The sequence below is a fragment of the Schistosoma mansoni genome, chromosome 2 (assembly GCF_000237925.1).
Source record: "Schistosoma mansoni strain Puerto Rico chromosome 2, complete genome".
Lineage (NCBI taxonomy): Eukaryota > Metazoa > Platyhelminthes > Trematoda > Strigeidida > Schistosomatidae > Schistosoma > Schistosoma mansoni.
In genome coordinates, this window is record NC_031496.1 from 1,759,421 (window position 1) to 1,784,449 (window position 25,029).

At 36.4% G+C, this 25,029-nt stretch overlaps 1 protein-coding gene across 1 annotated transcript; it reads right to left on the reverse strand.

The window, feature by feature from the left end:
- Positions 1-9,454: 9,454 nt before the first annotated feature.
- On the reverse strand, positions 9,455-12,691 carry Smp_094390 (putative potassium-dependent sodium-calcium exchanger 3,4; the record flags this gene model as incomplete). Its single annotated transcript, XM_018795293.1, has 4 exons — positions 9,455-9,559; positions 11,170-11,256; positions 12,509-12,588; positions 12,625-12,691. 4 exons carry the CDS (start codon positions 12,689-12,691, stop codon positions 9,455-9,457), a joined length of 339 nt encoding a protein of 112 aa, XP_018649620.1.
- Between the last annotated feature and the right edge of the window lie 12,338 nt (positions 12,692-25,029).

The following is a 25,029-nucleotide window of genomic DNA, read 5'->3' on the forward strand; positions in this document are numbered from 1 at the left end:
AGGTATTTTATCCAAACGTTATATAAATTCATTCCATAAAATTTTGTTGTTGACATTCAGGTTTAAGTATGAATGCCACTTTTTTCATCTATTTTCTAAGTTTAAAACCCTACAAATAACCTGGTCTTTTAGGTGTATTTAACTCTTTCGCCTGATAAACACTGGTCTATTTTTCAGAAATTCAAGTCTTTAGCTAATGTATGTATATGTGGGTCATTATACAGGTTGTCTTTTACTTTCCGTTGATGGATATAAACGCTAACCAACATAGATTCTGTTTTTATTACACTTCATAAGTGTCGGTCTCTCAGTACTTTACCGTTAATGTGCACGTACTAAAAAGTCGGAAGGGTATGTTTAATCTTCATAATCATGATCGCAAACGTCTATGGCTTAGTGCTAATTTTCAAAAACTTGTCTATTATTTTTAATTGTCAGAATGTGCTTTAGTAAAATCATCTTCATAATTTTTCTGCCAGTCACTCATAGTAATTGAGCGTTTGTTGCTGTTCTCCACTGAAGCTCAGTTAGTTTTCTAACACAGAGGTAAAATCTCTTTTGGCGTAACCAAACCTGCTCAAACTTCCAAGAACAGTACTACTAACTACACAAACTAATCATACATTAACCTCAATGCATTAAAATCTCTCTATTCTATCCATGTAACCGTAAATACTATTTGCTTTTAAGCCGCGAGAAAAGCGACTTTTAATTCATATTAAATTGGTTACTGCATTCCATGTTACAATCTTTTTATCTCTGGATAATGAATTGAAAAGTGAATTGCAAAGTACGGTTAAGTTCAACCATAATTTAGTCAGTCCAGTAATAAAATGATTTTTAGCTAGTTAACACATTGGGAGCCGTAGCTAGGCCGACCACGATTTCCGACATATATCTGTCATCTAGTTTCCTATTGGCCAACCACTTGCGAATCGTTTTATGCAATGCAATAAACCTATTCAGACTTGTAATTAGTATTTAATTTTTCTGTTTTAATACGTATTACAGTTCGACTCACGGTCAAGGAGATATGGAAGTTTTGAGTTATCACTGGATAATTGATCCTTCTTCAAATTAATTTTAGGGTATAATAGACTGAAGACACTAGTAAACTCTTGATACGAATGAAATATAATGAAGAGGATTAAATCTCACTTGAGTTTCAGCAAATGGCGGTTTATATACATCCCTCGGATTATAGATAAATAGGATGCTAGAGATCAATTCGCATTTACATGTTAAACCCAACGATGAGTGAAAAGTCCTGACACCATGGTGACCAGTGGTAATGGCCCTTAGAAATTGAAAAAACCAAAGGATGGTGTAATCCAAAAGTGATTAAACGTTTTGGGTTCTCAGATAGTCTTAATTTAAAAACTAGTTACCTAAACAGTTGTTGAGAGACAAAATAGTCACTCATTATTTTTAAGCTATTCAGGTTGTGGAGTATGGTGACGAAACTTTTGAGCTACAACGTAGGACCAGGCACACATATGCATCGGTCCAAGTTGCCATACCTCGTTAGCACAACAAGATCAACACCGAATTCATAGAAATAGTTAATTTAGTGGTGGTAGTATATAAAAGATAGGTTGTATATAAGAATGTAGTATAGGAAGGAAGAACGTTATGAAGCAATTTTAATCTTAAGGTTTAAGGGAAGATAAAGAGTGTATACACCTAGTAGGTCCTAGGACGCGTGTTTCATCCTATATGCAACCCATCACCTGGATATACGTACATCCCAGTGCTGATGTTCACACTGGGATTTAAACAATATGCTAATTCAAGTTCCTTCTAATAATCATATAAATGTCGCATCCATATCACAGGTAAGTAGCTATCTGGACTCGGTAGCTCAGTAAATAATGCATTGGGTTTTTAAAGCGAAATATACTGGTTCCGAGTTCTGATACTAACACAAACACCGGTATGTGAGTATATCCAACTAACTAGTCCAATATACATTAAAACACCGATTATACGCTTTCTCGCTAAATACAAATCCACCTATTCTACGTAAATTGGTTCTCGATTTCTTCGAAGCTTAGGAAGAGATTAATACATTACTTATCTTGTTCATCTGTTGTTTTGTTTTTCAATTACCTTTTAAAATTCATATAAAACACCAACAGAACGCAAAAATAAAAGTATCATCGAAATAGAGAATGGTCTTATTCCATAACCTGTAAGACGTTGTTATGTTTGTGTTCGGTAAGCCAAAAAATCATTTCTATGATTATACATGTATGCGTGACATTCTGGTTAGCGTTTTTTTTAGTGAGTTGATTTTCTACGGGATGCGGTCGCTAACCCCATGCCCAACCCTCCTCCTTTACCCGGGCTTGGGACCGGCAGTAACCCCCAGAGGAGCTACAGGCGGAGTTGTATGCGTGACATATCACTCTTAAATTATTTGGTTGCTGAATGTTATCACAAGTTGTTTTTGTTTAAATTTATGACTGTTTGATTTCAAATATGTTAGAGCTTATGTAGCTTAATCTAAGTTAAGCTTTAACAACCAATGTGTTTTTAAACTTTTATTACTTTATTTATTTAAAAAGATAGATATTGGTACAAGGGGGTACTAGATATATATGCGCCACACAAGTCTCATTTGAGTTGTGTGAGGGCTGTGATACCACCCGGGTGCCGGAACTGAAGCAGGCAATTTTCTTAAGGGGCCACACACGGAGACTTTAACCTAAAGGTTTGATCCACAAGGCAGTGGAACATCGTAAGGAGATGCGGTCCCATGGTAGTCGGTGACCAACGATTGATTAATACGCCATTTGTTCCTTCAGGATACTGGAGCCAGCCCATGTGCACCATCGGTTCGGAATGAGGGTTTTCCAACTCCCTTGGAGGGACCCTCCGTGTCCACCAACCCGCTTGAAGCGCCAGACATTCGCTTTTCGTCCTCCCAACTTCGTAAACAACATTAACGCCGCGAGAAGGCAGTGAATAGGACTTCCTTGGCAGAGGCTATATACGCGTAGCCATGTGAGGGCATTTGGAGAGGGAGAGCGGACTCTCCCCATTCTCGGCCGTACCAGGGCATTTGGTGGCGTTAGTAGTATATAAAAGCTAGGTTGTATATAAGGATATGATAACACTTAAACTAATCACAATATTCTTAATATTCATAGTTATACCTAGGAAATTTGTCGTTGGGGTCAAATGAATTAACCTATCATAAACCCGAGTTAATCTGGGACTTAAGTCTATTTTAACAATCCGGAAACCAAAAAAATATGAATTAAATATTCGTGATAAATGCTGGGGTTAGCATTTAAGCTTTAGGATCATAATTTATATGTCCAACTATTCATCCAAACAATTTTTTAAATTTTATTTTCGTATTTGTTTTTCAGAACATGTTTCTATGCTACATTGTTACCAAGTGATTATTGTTCAGCATGCTTTCATTTAGAATATTTAAATCCACCATTATCTCATTATCCACCACGTTCAGATCGTTGGATGTGTCCAAATCATACAGAGCATACAGCTGTCATCATCAGATTTATCCAATACAGCAATGTCAAGTATTTTCGATTCCATACTATATACTACTAATAATACTACTACTATCAAAGATAAACAACATATATTGTCCAATCGTCATTTATGACTTTTAAATCGTGAATTAGCAGCGAAATCTTAAAGTAATCACAATTATTATAATAAACAGATAAGAATTGTGGTAAGTATGTAGTATCTTACAGCTTTATATGTATATGTTTGTTGGATGATGCTCCATAGCTCTATATGAAAATACACAACGTTATATATTCGGCTTTGAGCTACATTTGTGTTTACTGTAACAGCTAGTGATACTGAGCGAACCGGATTAGGTGTCACAAAATCAAGAATCTGCTATTAGTCTGATCTTTAAACCGGGTTGATATAGAGGATCCACCTAGGGAAGTTGGAAAACTCTGATTCCAAACCAGTGGTGAACATGGGCTCCAGGATTCTGAGGGAACAAATGGCATATGAACCTTCTGTTGGTCACCGGCTACCATGGGACTGCATCTCTCAATGTTGCTCTACTGCCTTGTGGATTACACCTGTAAGTCGAAGGCTCGGGGTGTGATTCCCTAAGAAAATCAGTAAGGGTCAGGGTGATTTTTGCTCTAGTTTTGAATTTGTTGGTTACTTCTTTGCACCCTACATTAAATAACTGAAAATACCATCTTACGAATATAACAAATCGACAGTCTTTGTATATCTAAACATCAAGTCGTTCTCGTACTCAAAGAACAGAACCATGCTTCAAAATTGTCTATTAAAGGTAAGTAAGTTTCTGAAAAGCCAAATAAAAATTCAGAAATCCGTCATTATTGGTATTGAATTTTGAATTGAATCAGTTTCAAAAAGTGTTCCGGATATTTCTACAATGTAGGACCAGGCACATGTATGCATAGGTCCAAGTTGCCACACCTCATTAGCACAACAACATGAACATCAAATTCATAGAAGTAGTTACTTCAATGGCAGTAATGTATAAGGATATAATACAGGAAGAAAGATATAGCTGGTAGAAACAAAGGCATAAAGCAACTTTAATCTCACAGTTTAATGGGCAACAGGGAGGATATACACCTAAAACATTGTGATATATTGTGAACCATTGGTTACGATAGTCACTCGGACTTCAACCAAGTAGTCTGCACTTACCAACATGGCTCAGACTAGAAGTTAGTGACTTCAAAGACTGATGCCACGTTTTGGTTTGGCCACCCGCAGCTTATTTTCCAACCATCCCCCAATACTAGTCAGCATTGTGCGTCGTGGTAATCGGTGGCTGTGTATGAGTAATATATAGCGCAACCATCTCAGTCGGTGAAGATTTACAACCCCATCAACTGATTTACCATCACTCCTTAATATCCTGTGTCTAATCTCACTATTACTTACCTACTGTCCATAGTTTCTACTATTTTTTGTTGTTATGTGTTATAACTGTATTTTGCTATATAAACGACCCAGCTATTCCTATTGCTTAGTATTCTTATACAATCACACTCAACAAGACCCCAAAATTAGAACACGTTGAACAGGAATGAAATTGTATTCAAAATAATAATGATATGTGAACAGCAATCACTAGTTTGAATAACGTTTATATATTTATAGTATATACATAAGAAGCTTCTAGATTTTTCTCCAATAATGTTCCCGGGCTGATCGGTTTAGAATTAGCCAATCATCGCGCAGCAACACCATCATGCATGAAACATGCTTTAATCCAATCTATGTCCGGCTATCAAGAAGATTCAAACAAGCAATATCAAGTGGATTCTTCCCCATATAGTCAGAAATAGTTTCATAGAGAACTTATTATCATCTTTAAAAACTTTATTATTTATGTTAAGTCGGCTTCCGGAGAACTCTATCAGACCCTCCAGAGGCTCATAAAGAGATCAACCAATCAGCAATTAATTAGAAGTTGTGTGAAGTTATGTCACTAAAATAACGAGATCCTGATTGACTGTTTAACATACTGCTACTATGGAAACTCAAGGTCTCTTAATTACTATAAAATCCCTGTACTTTCTGTACATAATTGAACCTTGCAGTAAAGTGTTTCTTTCATGCTCGCGTCTTCTTACTGGTGTTCAAGTCGATGAGTAGTGCTAGCCCTGGGGTTATCGAAATAGCTTAGGATTCGAATAAGCGTTCAACCTACAAGACATATCAGTGACGACGGGAAAATGACAATGAATATTTCTCTGGAACAATTAGAAGCCTATATGCTGCATCAAGAAAAGAGGTTTGAAGAGTCCCAAATTAGAATCATGGAAACCCGGATGCAGAAATTCTGCCTGTCCGGGAGAAACCCTGCTTCTAGTGAATTACAAGTTTCAAATACTGATTCAGTCATTAATGCCATACATGAATTTAATTTTGATGGTGTAGCAGGTATAACTTTTGAGTCGTGGTTTAAGAAGTACGAAGTTTTGCTTTATATTGATCTTCGCAACCTGGATGACGCTTCGAAAGTCAGAATACTTCTGAGAAAACTTGGGACCGTGGAACATGAACACTACAGCAACTTCATTCTTCCGAAGAACTCACGAGATTTTAGTTTCGATGAAACAGCCAAAACCCTATCCCAAATCTTCTGAGAACAATCATCTCTATTTAATATCCGTTATCAGTGCTTAAAGTTAACGAAAGAACCTGGAGATGACTAGGTGAAAGATGCAGGAACTGTGAACCGTGAATGTGAGAGGTTCAAATTGTCATCCATGTTTGAGGACCAGTTTAAATGCTTAGTATTTATCTGCAGCCTGCGTTCACCGGATGATAATGATATCCGGACCAGAATCCTAAGTAAACTTGAACACTGCCCTAACATGACCCTACAGGAGGTGACTACTGAATGCAAGCGTCTGGTGAACTTGAAACATGACACCTCGATGGTAGAAAATATTGGTCGACTTCCTTGTGTACAGGCAGTAAGTGGGAAGAAAGATTTGTATATACGAAAGCAGAACACAACCATTAGGAAGTCTCCATCCGCATGTTGGCTTTGCGGAGAGCTGCATCACAAAAGGATCTGCCCATACAAAAACTACCGGTGCACCAAATGTCAGCTTAAAGGACATAAAGAAATATATTGTAAAAAGAAGATGCACCGTCGTTCATCAAGTGTTCATTATCGAAGACGTAAAAACTGTTCATCAACTAATAGAATAATGGTGGCACATACCAGAACAGAACATAATCGAAGAAAATATGTGACTTTAGAGATTAATGGACGCCGTGCCCGTCTGCAGCTTGATACTGCCTCAGATATTTCACTTATCAGCCGGAAAACTTTGAGTCATATTGGCAAACCCTTGGTGCTCCCTACAACTCAGTTAGCACACAGTGTTAAATATTGTTGGAGAAATATGCTGCCCAGTTAAAAAAGATACTGTACAGAAGAACGCGAAAGTATATCTCACAGGAAGTCCAGGACTAGATTTGCTTGGTCTTGACCTAATCGAAATGCTACAGCTGGCTAACCAGCAAAATAATTATATATGTAGTCGGGTGAGATCGGATGTACCCACTGAGCAAAACCTGAGAAACATGGTCCTCCAGAAACATAGTCAAGTGTTCAACGATGAACTGGGGGAATGCAGAAAGGTGAAAGCACTACTAACCGTAAAGCTGGGAGCAAGACCAGTGTTCAGACCTAAACGTCCCGTATCTTACGCAGCGCTACCAATTGTTGAACAAGAATTAGAACGACTGCAAAAAAGGGGAATTGTAGAACCAATGAACATTTCTAATTGGGCAGCTCCAATAATAATTGTTAAAAAGCCCAATAGAAGTATTCGATTATGTGCAGACTATTCCACTGGATTAAATGACGCACTTGAAGCTCATCAGTACCCCTTACCATTTCCAGAAGACTTATTTGTGAAACTTAACGGGGGTAAGTATTTTGCAAAACTAGACCTATCAGAAGCATATTTACAGATTCCAGTAGCGGAAGAGTGCAAACATTACTTGACAATAAACACTCATAAAGGGTTGTTTCGATATAATAGACTTCCGTTTGGAGTAAAGACTGCCCCTTCAATGTTTCAACAAGTTATGGATACTATGCTACAAGATATTCCTGGTACTGCGGCCTATCTGGACGACATACTAATCATGGGTACAGACTATGCTGACCTGGAGAAGAAGGCAGATATGGTTCTCAGACGCATAGCTGATTTTGCGTTCACATTACGTGCTGAAAAATGTGATTTTTACATGGAACAAGTCCGCCATTTGGGATTCATAATTGATAAATACGGAAGAAAATCTGATCCTGAAAACGTCGAGGCTATCAAATCCATACCTCCACCAACTGATGTGCCAACTTTACGCTCTTTCTTGGGAATGGTTAGTCATTATGGAGTTTTTCTTCCAGAACTGCATCGCCTTCGTGCTCCTCTTAATGGGTTGCTGAAAAAAGATACCAAATGGTTCTGGTCATCTGAGTGCCAAGAAGCTTTCGTAAAACTAAAACATCTCCTATCATCAAACCTTTTACTCACAAACTATGATCCAGATCTTCGTATTATAGTCGCAGCAGATGCGTCCATCTACGGAATCGGCGCAGTGATCTCACATACCTACCCAGACGGGTCTGAGAAGGCAATCACCCATGCTGCACGGTCGCTGACTATGACACAAAGAAACTATAGTCAGATAGAAAAATAGGCCCTCTCTATTATATTCGCTGTAAAGAAGTTCCACAAGATGCTATTTGGCAGACAATTTACCTTACTAACAGACCATAAACCGCTGCTGACAATTTTTGGATCGAAAAAAGGTATACCTGTATATACAGCAAACCGTCTACAGAGATGGACAACTACACTGCTGGGCTATGATTTCAAGATAAAGTACCAAACAACAACGGATTTTGGACAGGCAGATGCCCTTTTCAAGACTAATTAGTTGCCGTACAAAACAAGAAGAGGAGGAGTTTGTGGCTGCCGTAGATGTTGAGGCCGAGGTTCACACAGTATTAGCAGACGCAGTGCTCGGACTTCCAGTCACATTCTAAGCTATTAAAAGGAGCTAGTGAGAAAGACAACATGTTGAAGTTTGTTCGCCGCTGCATACTCAACAAGTGTCCTTTGTCTAGACTACATGGAGAACTCTTGCAATTTGTTCCGTCGACGAGACTCATTGACAATTGTAGATTCCTGCATCATGTTTGGCCACCGTATCGTTATCCACAGAAATCTTCGAAACCAAGTCCTAAAGCAGTTCCACAGAGGACACCCTGGGACCAGGCAGATATATCCATCGGTCCAAGTTGCCATACATCATTAGCACAACAAGATGAACACCAAATTCATAAAAGTAGTTACTTCTATGTTAGTAATATATAAAAGAAAAATGGTATATGAGGATATAGTACAGGAAGAAAGAAAGATATAAAGCAATTTCAATCTCGATTTCATAGTTTAAGGGAAGACAAAGAGTGTATACACTGTAAACAATGTAAAATTGGTAAATTGCAGTATAAAAAGAAAGTAAATTTAAATTCACCGACAATCAAATAATCTTCATTGAATGATGATATTCATAGAAATAAAAGCCAACAAGATTCAACTAACTTATTTATTTATAGGGAAAGCAATATGAAGAAAAAAGTATAAAAAAGGTTAAGTGTATCCAAACTTTGAAAGCAAAACTAACCAAACGACAACGACAAAGTCACTGGAAAGCTTTATTGCAAAAGTCAATGGTAAATGATGCATGAGTCCACACAAACACACACGCACACACATGCATATATACTCAAACTTCCAAAAACCAAATAGCATTTTTTGTCCTACAATATCCACTAATCTTTAACATAATTCATGAAATAGGATGGTAGAAATTCAATAAAGAATATCAGTTCGTTTTTATATCAAGAAAAAAGGAAAGAGAAAAGAACTTTGACTTACCAATAGACTAATTCGTCATAAATAACTAATGCCAGGAGTATGATAGATAATAGATAAACAGCAGAATCACGCACTAATGGCCACCAATTAAGATAAATCACCTATGAAGTAAACAAGTACAACAGAACAATACAAACTGGTTTCGGAAAGAAACGAGAGATATCGAAATAAATGGTAAGAAAGAAAGAACTCAGTTATGAAATATAAATGAAAACGAGAATGCTATGATTGAAGTAAGTCAATCAAAAACGAATAGTCCAATAACTCGGATAGATTTAATTATAACAAAAGTCTTCCTTAACAAAAATGTTGAAATTATTCGTGTTATGTATTTGTTTGCCTTTTCTGAAAGTAAGTCGTTGAAAAGAATGAAAACAGAATGGAAAGAAACTTGAAAACACGTATTCAATACAATGATCAAACATTTGGCTCGATATCGGAGAAATTATGAACCCTATAAGTCTTGAAACTAGCTAGTCTAGTGTTAAATATGTGAAATTCAATCTGCACATGGTCACATATAAGCTACAATATGACAAACTTTATTGGAGACCGATTTCTACTTCAATGCCAAAGATCGCATTTTATCCACTGTTTTTTTACCTTTTGATGTCATATATGTTTTATCAGGTCTGCCGCTTATATCGCATTAAGTAATTCAAGTAAATGTAAATGCATTAGACAATACAATACCAAAGTTACCAGTAGAATAGAGCAACAGATACATTAAATAATACGAATGTAACACAGAAGAGCATCTTGGTGGAAGCCGAAAAGAAATAGTCATGATAACAACCAACTAACCAATTTCATTTGCAGATCTGAACAGATATAAGTACTCAAATGGAAATGAGGAATATTTATACATAATGGATTTATCAAAGTTTGTAATGTGAGACTTAATAGTCTTCATCAATAACATCTTGAAAGTGTTTAGTAACTGTAGTAGTCTGATGATATTATGGTTTTATATATAAATAGTCGTATTGGGTAGATCCCGTCACTTAGAAGTCAACTCAATATACTTATTCTCAAAAAAATCAAATTACGACGAAATTAACATCGTATCTGACCGCCGTTTGGCGCTGTAGTTTGCATAGTGGTATGGTTAGTCTTTACGTCGAAGAAACACTGATTATTCTACTCTCTAATACTAAAAATACATGGTCTTTTAAAGACACCTGAAACGGTGGCACAAACTATTTCACACGATCTAGTCTCTCAATAAATTTAAATGAAGCAAGAGAGATATTTGAACGACAAAATCAATTGGTCCCATTTCCAGGCTGCTTAACAGCTGTAAAAAGCCTACAGTTTAAAAACAGTAATACAATTCTAAACGAAGGTTTGACATACTTTAGTTAGTGAATTTAATATAGATGTTTACAGCGAAACAGAAAATTGTAATTAGAGGAAGAGGATAGAAGACATCAAATATAATTAATACCGATGAGTATTTATATATTGTAAAATGGTCATTCTGAGCAAAGGATATAAAGTTATAGTTACTAATATTCACAACAAAAGAAATAGTGAATGATAGGATAACTAACCGGTATAAATCGAATAAAGGGACAATACTCAATAGTATTAGCTTGCAGTCTAACATTTATCATCAATCACATACATGTCATATTTATAATGCAATTAAAATGAACCAAACGCACAAAAAAGTAATTATCAGTACACGTTAAATATAAAAAGATAGTACCTGTTTTGCGAATAGCGCACTAACACTGACAACCAACATTATGTTGAAATCAGCAGAACCCACGACAGCTCCAAGGCCGATATCATCCTGTCGAAAGCATTTTTCAAAAAAACAAAACAAGGATAAACTGTATTATGTAAACCAATCTATATATCTAGACAAGGTGAGGATACGGACTTACCCTCGACCAAGTGATGCTTGAGATGAATAGTAAATGATGTGTTGACTTAGTTATGGGAACAAAAACCAACGAGGAAATCTACCCAAAACGACAAAAGAAACAATGCCAACTTTATTGGGACTAGAGTAACCCAAAACAATAGAGTGGACATATGCACTTACCGATTATAGGTTATTAGTAGTTACATGTATGATTTGACCACAAGTTATATCATAAAATTTATGTCGTTATGAATTGCTAACCTACAATCACCACTAACTAGTTGAAATTGTGAGATGAACTGTCATACAAACTGAGTTCCTAATATATTAACAAGACTTCTAAAAAACCTTAATCTCAAGAACTATGCTAGGGATACACTATGAAATCACAGATTATATCACTTGACTTACAAGAAACTACTCGTCTAGTAGCTGATGCACAGCGAGATAAAAATTGTAATTAACATGCACAAAACTCTGAAATATGGTGTTACCAAATTAAACGAATATCCAGGAAATTCGTAAGCACTGAACTCATGTAATCAATCAACCAGAATCTTTTTCTGAATAACATATTCGCAACTTTTTACCCTGATACAAGTTTGTATAAACTGACATGAAAAACGCAGCTACAGAGAAAAGTGAAAATTAATTCTTGTTTGAATACACTTTCACAATTTTTTAAACAATTAGTCAAAGTAACACGTTTAGACTCTGTGAACTATGCACCGAATCAAATATATTTCTTAAGATTTCTTGTTCATTTATGGTTATTTCACTTGAACTCCTGTAAAACGTCTGGGTCTAATTGATTAAATATGAGGAAGTATATAATCTTTAATGAAAGTGTTATGGGATTAAGAACATGTTTCGAATAATAATATTACAGGCAACAAATTCGTTCATTTGAGAACTATCTCACAAACCGCCAAACATATGATCAAAGAAACTAATTTTTGACGCTGAGTAAGACAAGAAACTAGGATCCATTGATAATAAATGCAAATCATCACGTTTGTAAATACAAACACAGAGAATGCACATTACCAATTAGTGAGACCATTCGCCTAGTTTTCCGTTAGGTGATAATTCCAAAATCACAATTTTGCAAAAACAGCAAGATGAAGATCATAAGGTATTTTTCACCATTAAAGCCACAAAGACTCCTATAACTCACTTTTGCAATAAATACTCCAACCAAGGTAGTTGCCAACTCAGGAGCAGAACTTCCAGCGACATCAGGCTGAACGTGCAATACTATAAAGTACAGGTAAAGTGAAAAATTAAACAAACCTTCACAAATTCTCTCAAGACAAGGGATGAAGAAGTCATCACAAAGTAATGCCAGACCAATGAACATATAAATTGAGACAACCAGATGGATTATAACGGCTCCATATTGCCTTTGGGACTGCGTAAAAATGTCCCGTGGAAAATTTTCGATTGCTAAAGGCGTGTGGGTGTGGACACACAACTTGTATTCCCAACAACTTCCTGTTCATCCAAGAACCTCTTTCGCCATTTTGGTCAACTGATGAATCAAAAGTTACGGTTGGATATAATAAATGCTTTTCATAGTTTGGGGAGCTTGAACTAGCTGCACGGAAATAACGTGAACCAATTTTTGTCACAATGAACACAAAATACAATCCCAAGAATAGAAATTTGCGCCTTGACAAATTTTTCGTGGATAGCATAATTCAGGAAATATTAAAAACCAGACGAATGGATGCAATTACTAATTTTTCACCATATGCTTGATAATTATTCAGACATTACAGTTCTGAAAACACCCATAACGAACCTGCAGTAGAACGTAATACGCTCTGTGGAGCAATAATCAACAGTCCACCGCAAAGTACAATAAAACCTGTAGTCCAGTATAAAAACATCAACGCTTAACATACTCTCTTATTGACAATAAGTTATTACAAATAGATTGTAATCATTTTAATTTGATCCTGAGTTGAATGTGCTGACAAAGTTCAAGCTATGAGAAAGTGCTCTATCTAAGACATTTCATTCTATAAGTTACACTGTCAAGTTCATATGTCTTATCTGTTGCTATACTCTGTTGTTAGTGGTCATGGTAAATCTCCATTAAAAAAACACATCCCAAATTCATTATTGGGAAGATAAGAGCCTGGATGGTCTGAGTTAGTTCAAACGATATGTTTTACTCAATTAATTCGACATTCGTCTCAATGAGTGGGTAGGTTTCTTTCCAACCACCTGTAAGGGCAAGGGGCTTGGTTGTTTAATAATTTGATAGAAAAGTCAACGGTCAGGCGACATGTAAAAAGTCGATAACATGTAAAATTTCTTGGGCTTACCAAATAAGTACACTGTTCCGGGAGACAAAAAGCAGTGGATATGTCGTATGCAGAATCGTCATAAGCGTAGAACTGGTGAATCAGCAACAGCCTCTGGCCAAATCACCCCATACTCAGGTTTCAAAATATCGTACAGTCTTCGAAACTTCGTCTAGGCTGGGGGACAATTGACGTAGACTAAGTTCATGCCTGCCAAGGACAGGAGTATGCGGTAGTTGTTTCGCCTTGTATTCCTGTGAACTTTTGGTGTTGATGTAGGGTTTTACTTAGCGACCTATCGTCTGGAAAGCAAACATACAAGACATCATGCACTCAGCATCATCAGTAGATTGAAAAATAGACCCAGAGTCATCAACGGCTTGGGACGTATTCCGGAATTTATACTTAAAAGTTACCGCCCCCCACATCCCTTGGACTACACCTAAGAGACCGAGAAACTCCCCATCGTGGTTCAGTAGGGAGGTTCGCATCCTTCTCCGTAAAAGAAGGAAAATGTGGGACAGATTTAGGCTACTGGGGACTGACGAGGCAAAATCTCAGTATCAAAAGGCTCGAAATACCTGTGCCTCAATCCTCCGTAAGTCCAGAAAGCTGTACGAAGAGAAAATCGTTAGGGAATCCATAGAATGCCCAAAACGCTTGTATTCGTATATAAACCACAGGACAAAAAGAACAAGAAATGTTCCTTCACTATGGGGATACAGTACTGCCACATCACTAGTGAAGGACGACTTTGGCAATGCTCAAGTATTCTCTAAATACTTTAGCGATGTATACACCATAGAAACACCCTTCTCACCAGTCCATGAAAATCCCCTCACACAAGCACTGGACAGCGTGACCATTAAAGAACTCGATGTCTTTGGTCTGCTAGTTAAGCTTGACATAGGTAAATCCACTGGACACGATGAACTGCATCCTAGGTTACTAAAGGAATTAGCTAACTTTGTTGCGAACCCTTTAAGTGTATGTTTTAATCTATCCGTAACCCAGGGTCGTCTACCAAAAGACTGGAAGAACGCCATAGTAAGTCCAGTCTTCAAAACAGGTACAAAACATAAGCCTGAGAATTACCGACCAATTAGCCTAACTAGTGTGGTTGTTAAAATCTTAGAAAAGATTATTCGGAAGGAACTGTTAAAGTATTACGCGAGGCACAAATTCGACGTGGGCAAGGACGTCACATCATTTTCCACTGACTTGAGCAGGCCCGGAACCATAGACACAGATTACTACATTGGTGATTTACATAAGTCATTTAAACACCACGTTTGAGAAAAGACTTAGCTTTTTTGTAAAACAAGTACTCAGGATTGACAATCGATCACTAAATAACTTCAACCACCATTACTCTTATTGGTTTGTTTGGATTTCTGAGAATGCCATTTGGGTTAAAGAACGCCTAACAGAGATTTTAACGATTTGTGAATGAAATCACTAAAAACCTGAACTTTTTCTTCGTGAATATTGACCATGTATTATTAGCTAGCAGTTTGCTCAAAGAGCATAATGACCACCTACATCGACTGTTTGAAATATTCCACGGATTTGGTACAGTTATTAACCCATCAAAAATCACTTTCGGAGTGGAGAGCTTAGATTTTTTAAGTATGATCAGATTGTTCAAAATGTATTGCACTAATATGTCACACAGTCCTGATAATCTTCGGCTTCTTATTACACCATCTAAACAAACGCACTATCACAGTCATTACTGTATTCATCTGATCGAGGATCAAGTTGAGGATCGAGTAATAAACTGTGAGTGGTTACGTTGTTGTTGAGATAAGTGAGAGTGTTGTCTTCATTCACCAAACTGTATCCTTCGACTGACACTAGAAATGACACCGTATTAACACTTGACATTTCATGATCTGACATTGCCTGATCTCTGTTTCTGTTGTGAAGAAGTGAAAAAGATGTCAGTGGCGATTGTCAGTGTTTAGTACAACCAATCTAACACAACCAAGTCGGTGTATATCATGAATTTTTCTTTTTATGGTAGATTCTGAGCGGTTTTCTCATGGCATAACCTGACTGATCTGCTCGAGGTGGTTGAACATCAAGAAGAAAAGTACTGCAGCCAAATGAATTTCACCTGGATTTCACATTCATTTTGGTCCATCGGAATCTGTGTTCCAAATTCAAACATTTGCATCCAAAATAAGTTTTTGCAACCACTATCACTAACTAAGATGTCGGTATAATAGTGCGTTTGTCGCTGAACTTCAATGAAACAGTGGCTTAAACACAGAGAAATAAACGTGAAGCAAACGAGATGGATAGACCAGTCTTCTCATCAGTACTCAAAGAAATTTCCAGACATAAATATCTTATCATACTATTTTCAACTGTCTGCAGGACTCATCACCTGAATACATTATTTTGTATTCAGTTGAGTCAATGTGATTCAGAAATCATTCATTGTTGTAATAGAATGCAGACATGGGCTGTTGTGTTTTGTTTGTTGAAAATCCACCCTGGATGTGTATATTTTATGAAAGAGCAACAAACAATCTCATTATTCGCTTCGAATATTACAAATGAACGTATTTGTGAGATTGAAAATCTCTTCTAGTTGATCTGATTAGCTCGAAATCATGTGCACTATGCTGACAATTCAGATGGTTAGGGATAATTCGCGTTTAAAGTGGTAAACCAGTTTCGTTTTATATTACTATGATCAAAGTAATCATCATCAGTCACATATTAGCTGACTATCTACTGGTCTCCCCGTACTATCTGCAACTATTTCTATCGACTGGATTTCTGAGCGCAGTGTTTTGATTTTCAAATTGTTAGTTTATTCATCTGCTAAGGAAGAATGATTCGTGGGTAAATCTTCGAAATTCCAATCGCAACTGTGTTCATGGTTTCGTTTACACTTGTTCTACTTGTCTATTACAAAGCTGATGATGGTCTATTGAAATGTGGTTTTCATTTGGAAATACATACTGTAGCTTCATAGATTTTGCTTGTGACATTCTCTATTTGTATACTAATTTCATTATTTATCATTGTTAGTCTACGAACTCATTGACTTGTATTATTCTTCTTTTTCGATAATTGCTCAATTGTGAGAGTTCTACATTCTCCTATCATCTTGGTTCTCACAGCAGGTTGTCAACCAGTAACCTATCTACCTTCTGAACACTTTCCTGATTTTCTAACTAACACTTCACATCATATGTCTGAATTCTGTTTCAGTGAAGTGAATGTTGTGACAGACATTCACCAAAATGCTAGCGTATATAGGTTCTAGCTGTGTGATACATTTGTAATCTTGAAGAGACTGTTGTTTATTCGTCAGTGATTGTAATTGAGTGTTTCAACGAACTGAATTACGTGGGGCAAGTAAAAAACGAGAAAATCATCACGCAGAATAGAACACACTGTCAAAACTATGAGGTCTATTTAAGCCATAATCTAATCTACATTAATCAATCCACATTAAATTCAGGAGATTTCATTTGTACCTGAAACCAAAGGTAAGTTTACTCATGAATATGGTCGTCAATGAAATGGTTTATATTGATTATGTAATATTGTGAACCAACAAGTAGAACATGAATGCAAGTGAAAGCAAGACTTTGCAGAACAATTGACAGTAATAATTCAAATGGCTTGAAACCAGTCAACATTGTTTGATTTTAAATCGTTCGAACAATCGTTCACGAAGATGTATATTTCAGCCAATCCACAGTCCTTCTGATTTCATAATGACTTGTAGATGGCACTCAACATCACAAGTATGGTTGTGATGAAAGCACAATCTGTAGATTGATAAAACTGTTGTTACTATTTTGTTCAATGTATCCCGAATGTTTTATTGCCTTTGATGTGACCATCAATCTATGTAAATGTATTAGTCAAATGAAGAAACTCAACTTTGTGTAACTCAGTTATTTGTGAGAGAGAGCACTTTATGTTTTCAGGGATTGTATTTAATCGTAATTTGATATTGTAAGAAAGGTGGATGCATTGAAATGGTGATTAGTGCATTGAACCGGATTCCCTCACAGTACATTCTATACAATAACCAACACTTCAACAATCAATTATTGTTCTCTGTTCTTACTTTTATCTGTTCGATGACAGTAATCTATTGCATAATGAATGTTTTGTCGATGAGTTGTCTAAACACAGTAATGAGCTTCATGATAGGATAGATACGTACTGTACTGACATCATTTATTTTGGTTAATATATATCATTGAACAGATGAATGTGACAACTAAACAAGATCTAAGTGTTAAGATGGTGGTTGGAGGTCATCAAGAGGAAACCCTGGACCTGGGATTCGTGCTACTTGGAGCTCAACAGCATGGTTTACCTTTAGTGTTGAAGGATTTGGTGCTCCCTGACGTATTCGATCCCTTGTCACTCAGCTTCACAGTCAGAGACGTTACCACTGAGCTACACGGGCCGCGACGAAACTCCTGTCGAACTGCAATGTAAGCTCTAATTGTGTGTGAATATTTCTATTTTTTATTTATTTAAACACATAAATATTGGTACAAGGAAGCACCAGATAAATATGCGCCCCACAAATTTTATTCGATTTGTGTGAGGGGCTAGATAATGCCTAGGTGCCCAATATGAAGCAGGTGGTTTTCCTAGGGGGCCACACCCAGAGCCTTTGACCTAAAGGTCTAGTCCACAAGGCAGTGGAGCATTGTAAGCAGATGACGTTCCATGGTAGCCGATGACCAACAGTTGGTTCATACGCCGTTCGTTCCTTCACGATCCTGGAGCCCATGTGCACCATTGGTTTGGAATAAGGGTTTGCCAACTCCCATAGGTGGACTCGCCACGTCCACCAACCCGAGTAAAGCGCCGGACATTAGCTTTTCGTCCTCTCACTTTTGTGAACAACACCCACGCCACGAGAAGGTAGTCAGTAGGACTTCCCTGGCAAAAAATATATATTCGCGTGGCCATATGAGAGCATTTCCAGAGGGAGAGCGGACTCTCCCCACTCTCCGCCGTACCAGGGCATTAGGGTGCATTGAATGTTTGCGCATGCATGAGGAAGAATTCTCCATAAGTTAACTAATTTACAAATGACATGAGAAGGAGTAAGACAAATCCACGTTCATGACATCGGTTTGAAATTTAAATGTGATTATTTCTTTATCCTTCCATTCCTAAGGACAAATGCATGATATTCTGGTGAGCTCACTCTCTTCACAGCAAGACGTTTTGTGTAAGATGGGAATGATTCTTGTCACAATCTGCAATTATTAAAGTGCTGCTGTTAATGATGCTGCTGAAGATGATGATGTTAATGAAGTTGTTGATAATAATAATTTATTCTCAAATAACAGTTTGTTACATGAGGCATGCCGGTTTACAGGCAAGATCAAATTGTTAAAGAAGTTACAATTTTCGCTGTTGAAAATTACTCAGCTGGGTTGATATTTCATAAGATATGAATGTAAATGAATTGCATAAGGAACATGTCAATATCAATATCACACTTGGCGCACTTTATGGAGGTAGCGTTGCAACATACAACTGATGGTTGAGAACTGATACATGCGAAGTTGGGGGCTTGTAGAAGTTTCGAACATATATCTCTCCAGAATATCGAAAGCTTTCATAACGGTGTAGGATGAAGTCACCCGTGCCATATCTGTTTTCGGTGGAGTATCTGCAAGAGGCTGAAAAAGGTGTAAGAAAAAGGAAGGACGAAAAGCAGAGCACACATTATTCATGGAGGAATAGTTGAGGTATGACCATTTAGTCTATTTGTCTGTTACTGAAATATTAATTGGGTAAGAACATACTAATGTGTTAAAGAAAAATAAGTGTGGGCAAGGTATGAGTGGATAAGGAACTGTATAAATGAAGGTAGTTCAGAAGGAAGTATGGAATTGTGTAATTATAAAATAAAGTGCTGAAAACAGTATTCCGATACAAATGACTGTCTCCCTTCACTTTAGAAGCTGTTTGAACTCTCTTATTTTGTTTTTAGATTTTATAGGGTATAGAGTGGGCTGCGTTTTTAGCTAATAGTCTAGTTTGCTTGTAGTAGGATTACTCGGTAGGAAGTGGAACCAATTCAGCTTTTTTTTAACATGATTTAAAGTGGTATTTTGCATGAATAATTTCGCATCAATACCGTTGGTTCGTGACATCCCACTAGACATAATGAGCCGTAATTAATATGTTCTGCTCCACAGACATGGGTGGATGTAGATTATCTCCCCACCATCATGTTTGCTGGTCAGTAACGCCACCCTCCCTCCTTTCACTGAGCTACTCGGGCCGCGATCGACCTCCTGTTCAAATGAGATGTAAGGTCTAATTGTGCATGAATGAGGAAGAATTCTCCATAAGTTAACTAATTTACAAATGACATTTCTCGAATTTGTTCGAATAATAATCTTCTGATTAATCAAGTTATAACAAACCGTACCCACAACCATTCACTTACATTGAGATAACAAATATACTAAATATGTTCTACAAATAGACAAAATGACAAATGAGAAGGAGTAAGACAAATCCACGTTCATGACATCGGTTTGAAATTTAAATGTGATTATTTCTTTATCCTTCCATTCCTAAGGATAAATGCATGATATTCTGGTGAGCTCACTCTCTTCACGGCAAGACGTTTTGTGTAAGATGGGAATGATTCTTGTCACAATCTGTAATTATTAAAGTGCTGCTGTTGTTGATGCTGCTGAAGATGATGATGATGATGTTGATGATGATGTTGTTGTTGATGATGAAGTTGTTTGTGATGAAGGTGGCGATGATGATCATGATCATTGATATATGCGTTTTGAATGTTTTTCGAAATAATGCAACCACTGTTTGAATAATGTAGCGATTTCCAATATATGAGACTGAATAATAAGCTTACCGGTTGTATTTGTTTTGCTGTTATAATTTGTTCCTGAAAACACAAATAATGGATAGATGTGCATAAATATGGAACACAAAGTGTTGCATTTTATGATGCTGTATTGATGTGTTTGATATTTCTCATTTTGAAATGATTCAGTGAAGCATTATGTGTTAACGAACTGTCCGAAACGAGTTGACTGATGTTTACAGTGAGTGAATAATTGTGGCAGATAACGTGGACAATATATATAAAGTTAAATAAAACAGTTCTCAACAAATAATATCGATTGTATTTGATGTATCATTGTAATCGAACACTTTATTATTGGTTTGACGTAATGAATAATAAGCTTACCGGTCGTATTTGTTGTGCTGTTATAATTATGACCTACAAACACTAATAATAATATGAAAACGGCTGCAAGGCTATAGGTAGAAACGTTGTTGTTGTTCGTTTCAGTATGTACCATAAGAATAACCAAATGTATCTCTACACAAAATGGATGCTTCTGAAATTTGGTTGTTCGATTCATATATAATCCATCACGAAGAATCTGAGTGAATTCATCAGGAAGACGAATTCGTTGAGGGTGTAATTATTTACATTTTGTGTAACATTACTTACCTCTTAGAGTAACCACGTGGAACAAAGTGGAAACTGAAATTACAAACATCGTAACTGTTATTGTTTTTCTCGAAAGTGAATAAATATTTTACTAAACAACAACACATGACAATGGGTCTTATTAAAAAAGAAGCATGTTTATGTATTGTTAGATGACTATTATCCCCAATTCTGTTTAGATGCACAAGCTTTTGCGATTACTTCTTCATATCGAGTGGGGAAACAAATGACTTGCAGTTATTACCGACGAGTGATAGTCTTTAACATGACTTACTCTTTCGTGATCATACAGACATTCGGACTGACGAACAGATTGCGAACTCAGAATTGAAGCTAAGAAAGGCTCTACGACACACTTTACATCAAACAAAGTCTCTTCAACACTGAAATACAGTGAAACTAATAAAGGTGCCTCTTGTCGTGCTACAAAATATGAAGAAACAGTAAGTTGAACAATTAACTACTTCCTGACGATGAGCAAAGCAAAATAAGACAAATATCTGAAATAACATGTGAAATAGATTTTCACAACCGTATTTACTGTTTCGTTACTAATGTCAACACAGTTTCAGAAGCATGTTTCATGAATCGTTGTGTAGATTTACGAAAACTCTTCATTCCATGGTCGAAGTGAATAGCATTTCAGAAAGAGCATCATGCAACTGTCCTTCAGTTATTTACTATTTACTGAATGATTCTTCATTTCTTCGTATGATATCCAGTTGATCTATCCTCATCCAAAACTTGTTGAGGATTATTGAACATAGGAAATTGTTTTCGCCTCATCACGAATGGTTCTCCACTGTAAACAGTCTAGGAATACACTAACAAAATCGATGCAATAGTTCGTGTGGAACATGTTTTCGTAGAGTTTATTCGAGAACTATTCACATACCTTCATTCAATATTCAACACAATCATATAACTTACGGAAATTTGAAACGGCTTCATCTTGACCATATGAGGAAAGAAATGAATAGTGATTACATTTATGAAGTTCTTATTTAAAATGACACGATCGTTTGTAAAATAATCGAATCTATCAACTGTAATACTATTTTCTAAACCGAATGGTACAGTCGGATGAATGTGTGCAGTAATGTGTTGCAATCAAACGTGATTTAAGTGCCCAACTCTGTGAAGAAACTCTTTCAACAAGTTAATGTAAAAGGTGCGGTTTATGTTTCAAAATGTTCACCTCATACGAGTGAAAATTGTGCAAACTTAATCAACTGTAAAACAGATTGGACAGGCTTTTTGATATGTCTTCTATTCCAACAAGCTTATATATAGATTCATATATATATTACTTACTATCGCATATAGAGAATATGGCTTTAATAAATGAAGATAAAATGAACAGTGATTACAGTGGTTGCACAATGTGAGTATGAAGATATTAGATTTTCTGCAAAATAAACGAATACTTCGTCTGAATTATTGCACTGTTAAGCCAATGATACTAAACAATAGATACGATTCTGAGTTACAATAGAATGCATTTAGGAATCTGTGGTGAGTGAATCACCTCCTTCATCAAATCGATGGTCTGTGTGGTTCATGATTGAAAATTCCCGATCGACAGAGAGAACAAGAGAACATCAATCAATTAAATAACAAACTGTACAGACCTTTGAGGATGTCTGTCGTCAAATGAAACACTCCACTGTACTACACTAAGTGTTTTTATGATTTAAAAAGAAGTATTCTCATATTACGATGGGTGTTGACATGGTTTCGACATTCGTGAAACAATAACAGTTTGTGTTGTGTACATTTAGACATTTGCAATTCAAATAAAACAGCACAATGTTTGTCATACATTGGGATTAACAGTGACAATATAGTTGGCTCAAATAAACACACACTGAACAGTTGTATGAGCACAGGATAATCTTTCAATGTCACTCTCATGAATTACAGTAAATTGAAAAATGCATCATCGAATTTTTCAATTATAGTGTAGAATTAGCTAAAGAAGGCTTATTATTGATGACTTCAATGTACATGGTTAGTTAATGAATACAACTTACAGAAGTAGCTCTCCGTTACAACTGAAATAGATTTGCGAATAAGATAACAAGAATTAGTATTAGCACTATTACCATTTGTGGAACTGTGTATGTGTGTATGCGTGCGTAGACCGCATAGAATATCTGGCGTTATGGAAATAATGAAGTGGATTTGCCTTAAACGTCCTTGTTTTGTGAGTAGTTATAAAGGGCGTCTTTTCTGTGATTCCGGAATTTACACACAGTCGGTCAAAATGATGATAAACTAAAAATAAATCACAAACATTTCCAACAAATGATAAACCGATTTCTATAGAATAGTGATTTCGAATATATAAGAGATTGAATAATATGCTTACTGTTTGTATCCGTTGAACTGTTATCGTCATTATCTGAAAACACTAATAATGGATATATGTGCATAAATGTGGTATAATGGTTCAAATGTTTGAAGACGGAATAGAAGAAGAAGCTTTCGCTTAACGGGCTTCCGTGTCTAGTAGCAATGGGATCACCAACACCACGAAGGATTGCGTTTTACGATGACAAACAACTTATGAACCTATATTTTATATTAGAAAATCAACAACAATCCAATTGTTCTTCGTATAAAGCGTGGGTGGGATTGTATCTAGATAGAGCATCTATGGAATAACTTAAGTATTCAAGTGATTTCGATCACGAATCTTAACATAAATTTCGTGATGTGAACATTGCGCTAGAAGAAATCTCACGGAAGTCTGGTACTGTTATTTTGTATCCACTGAACACAAACATGTCCTTAATTTTCGCCATTTCATCTCTTCATTCAGTAATGCAGCATAGTTTACTTTGATCACGTTCTGTGCAATAAGGAAATCGAGCCATGATTTACTGTGTAAGATAACAGCAAATTCAAAGCGCATAGTAAACATTAATTTAAATGGTAACCACCAATGTAACTGAAGTTTAGGTTTAGATAACGTGATCGTTTCGTAAAATGGCTTATTATCTAGCGTTAAGTGACATATTAAGTACGACGAAGTGTCTAACTAGAACATGGACTAAGATTACTCGTGTACGTGAAATAAGTTTTCCCGGAGTATGTTGACTTACGAGTCATAAATGTACATAGTTTCGACTAAAACGTGACGGTAGTGACAGAATGTATGTTTGTAATTTATTATTAGTTTATCATCAATTTTACCGACTGTCTGTAAATTCCGGAATCACAGGAATCACAGAAGACGTATAAATGATGTGAAATTGGTCCACGACAGAATGTAGCTTGTAGGAGGCCTATTATAACTTCTCACAAAATATGGACGTTTAAGGCAAATCCACGTCATTGCTTCCATAACGCCAGATATTCTGTGCAGTCTACGCACACACACTCACATACACAGTTCAACAAATGATAATAGTGCTAATACAAATTCTTGTTATCTTATTCGCATATCTATTTCAGTTGAAACGGAGAGCTACTTCTGTACGTTGTATTCATTAACCAACCATGTACATTGAAGTCATCAATAATAAGCCTTCTTTAGCTAATTCTACAACAACATTTAAACACCCGATGATGCATTTTTCAATTTACTGTAATTCATGAGAATGACATTGAAAGATTATCCTGTGCTCATACAACTGTTCAGGGCGATAGAACTTCATACACAAAATACACCTGTGAAAAGCCAGTGTGGATTACAATGGGAATGTCTGTTCAGTGTGTGTTTATTAGAGCCAACTATATTGTCACTGTTAATCCCAATGTATGACAAACATTGTGCTGTTTTATTTGAATTGCAAATGTCTAAATGTACACAACACAAACTGTTATTGTTTCACGAATGTCGAAACCATGTCAACACCCATCGTAATATGAGAATAC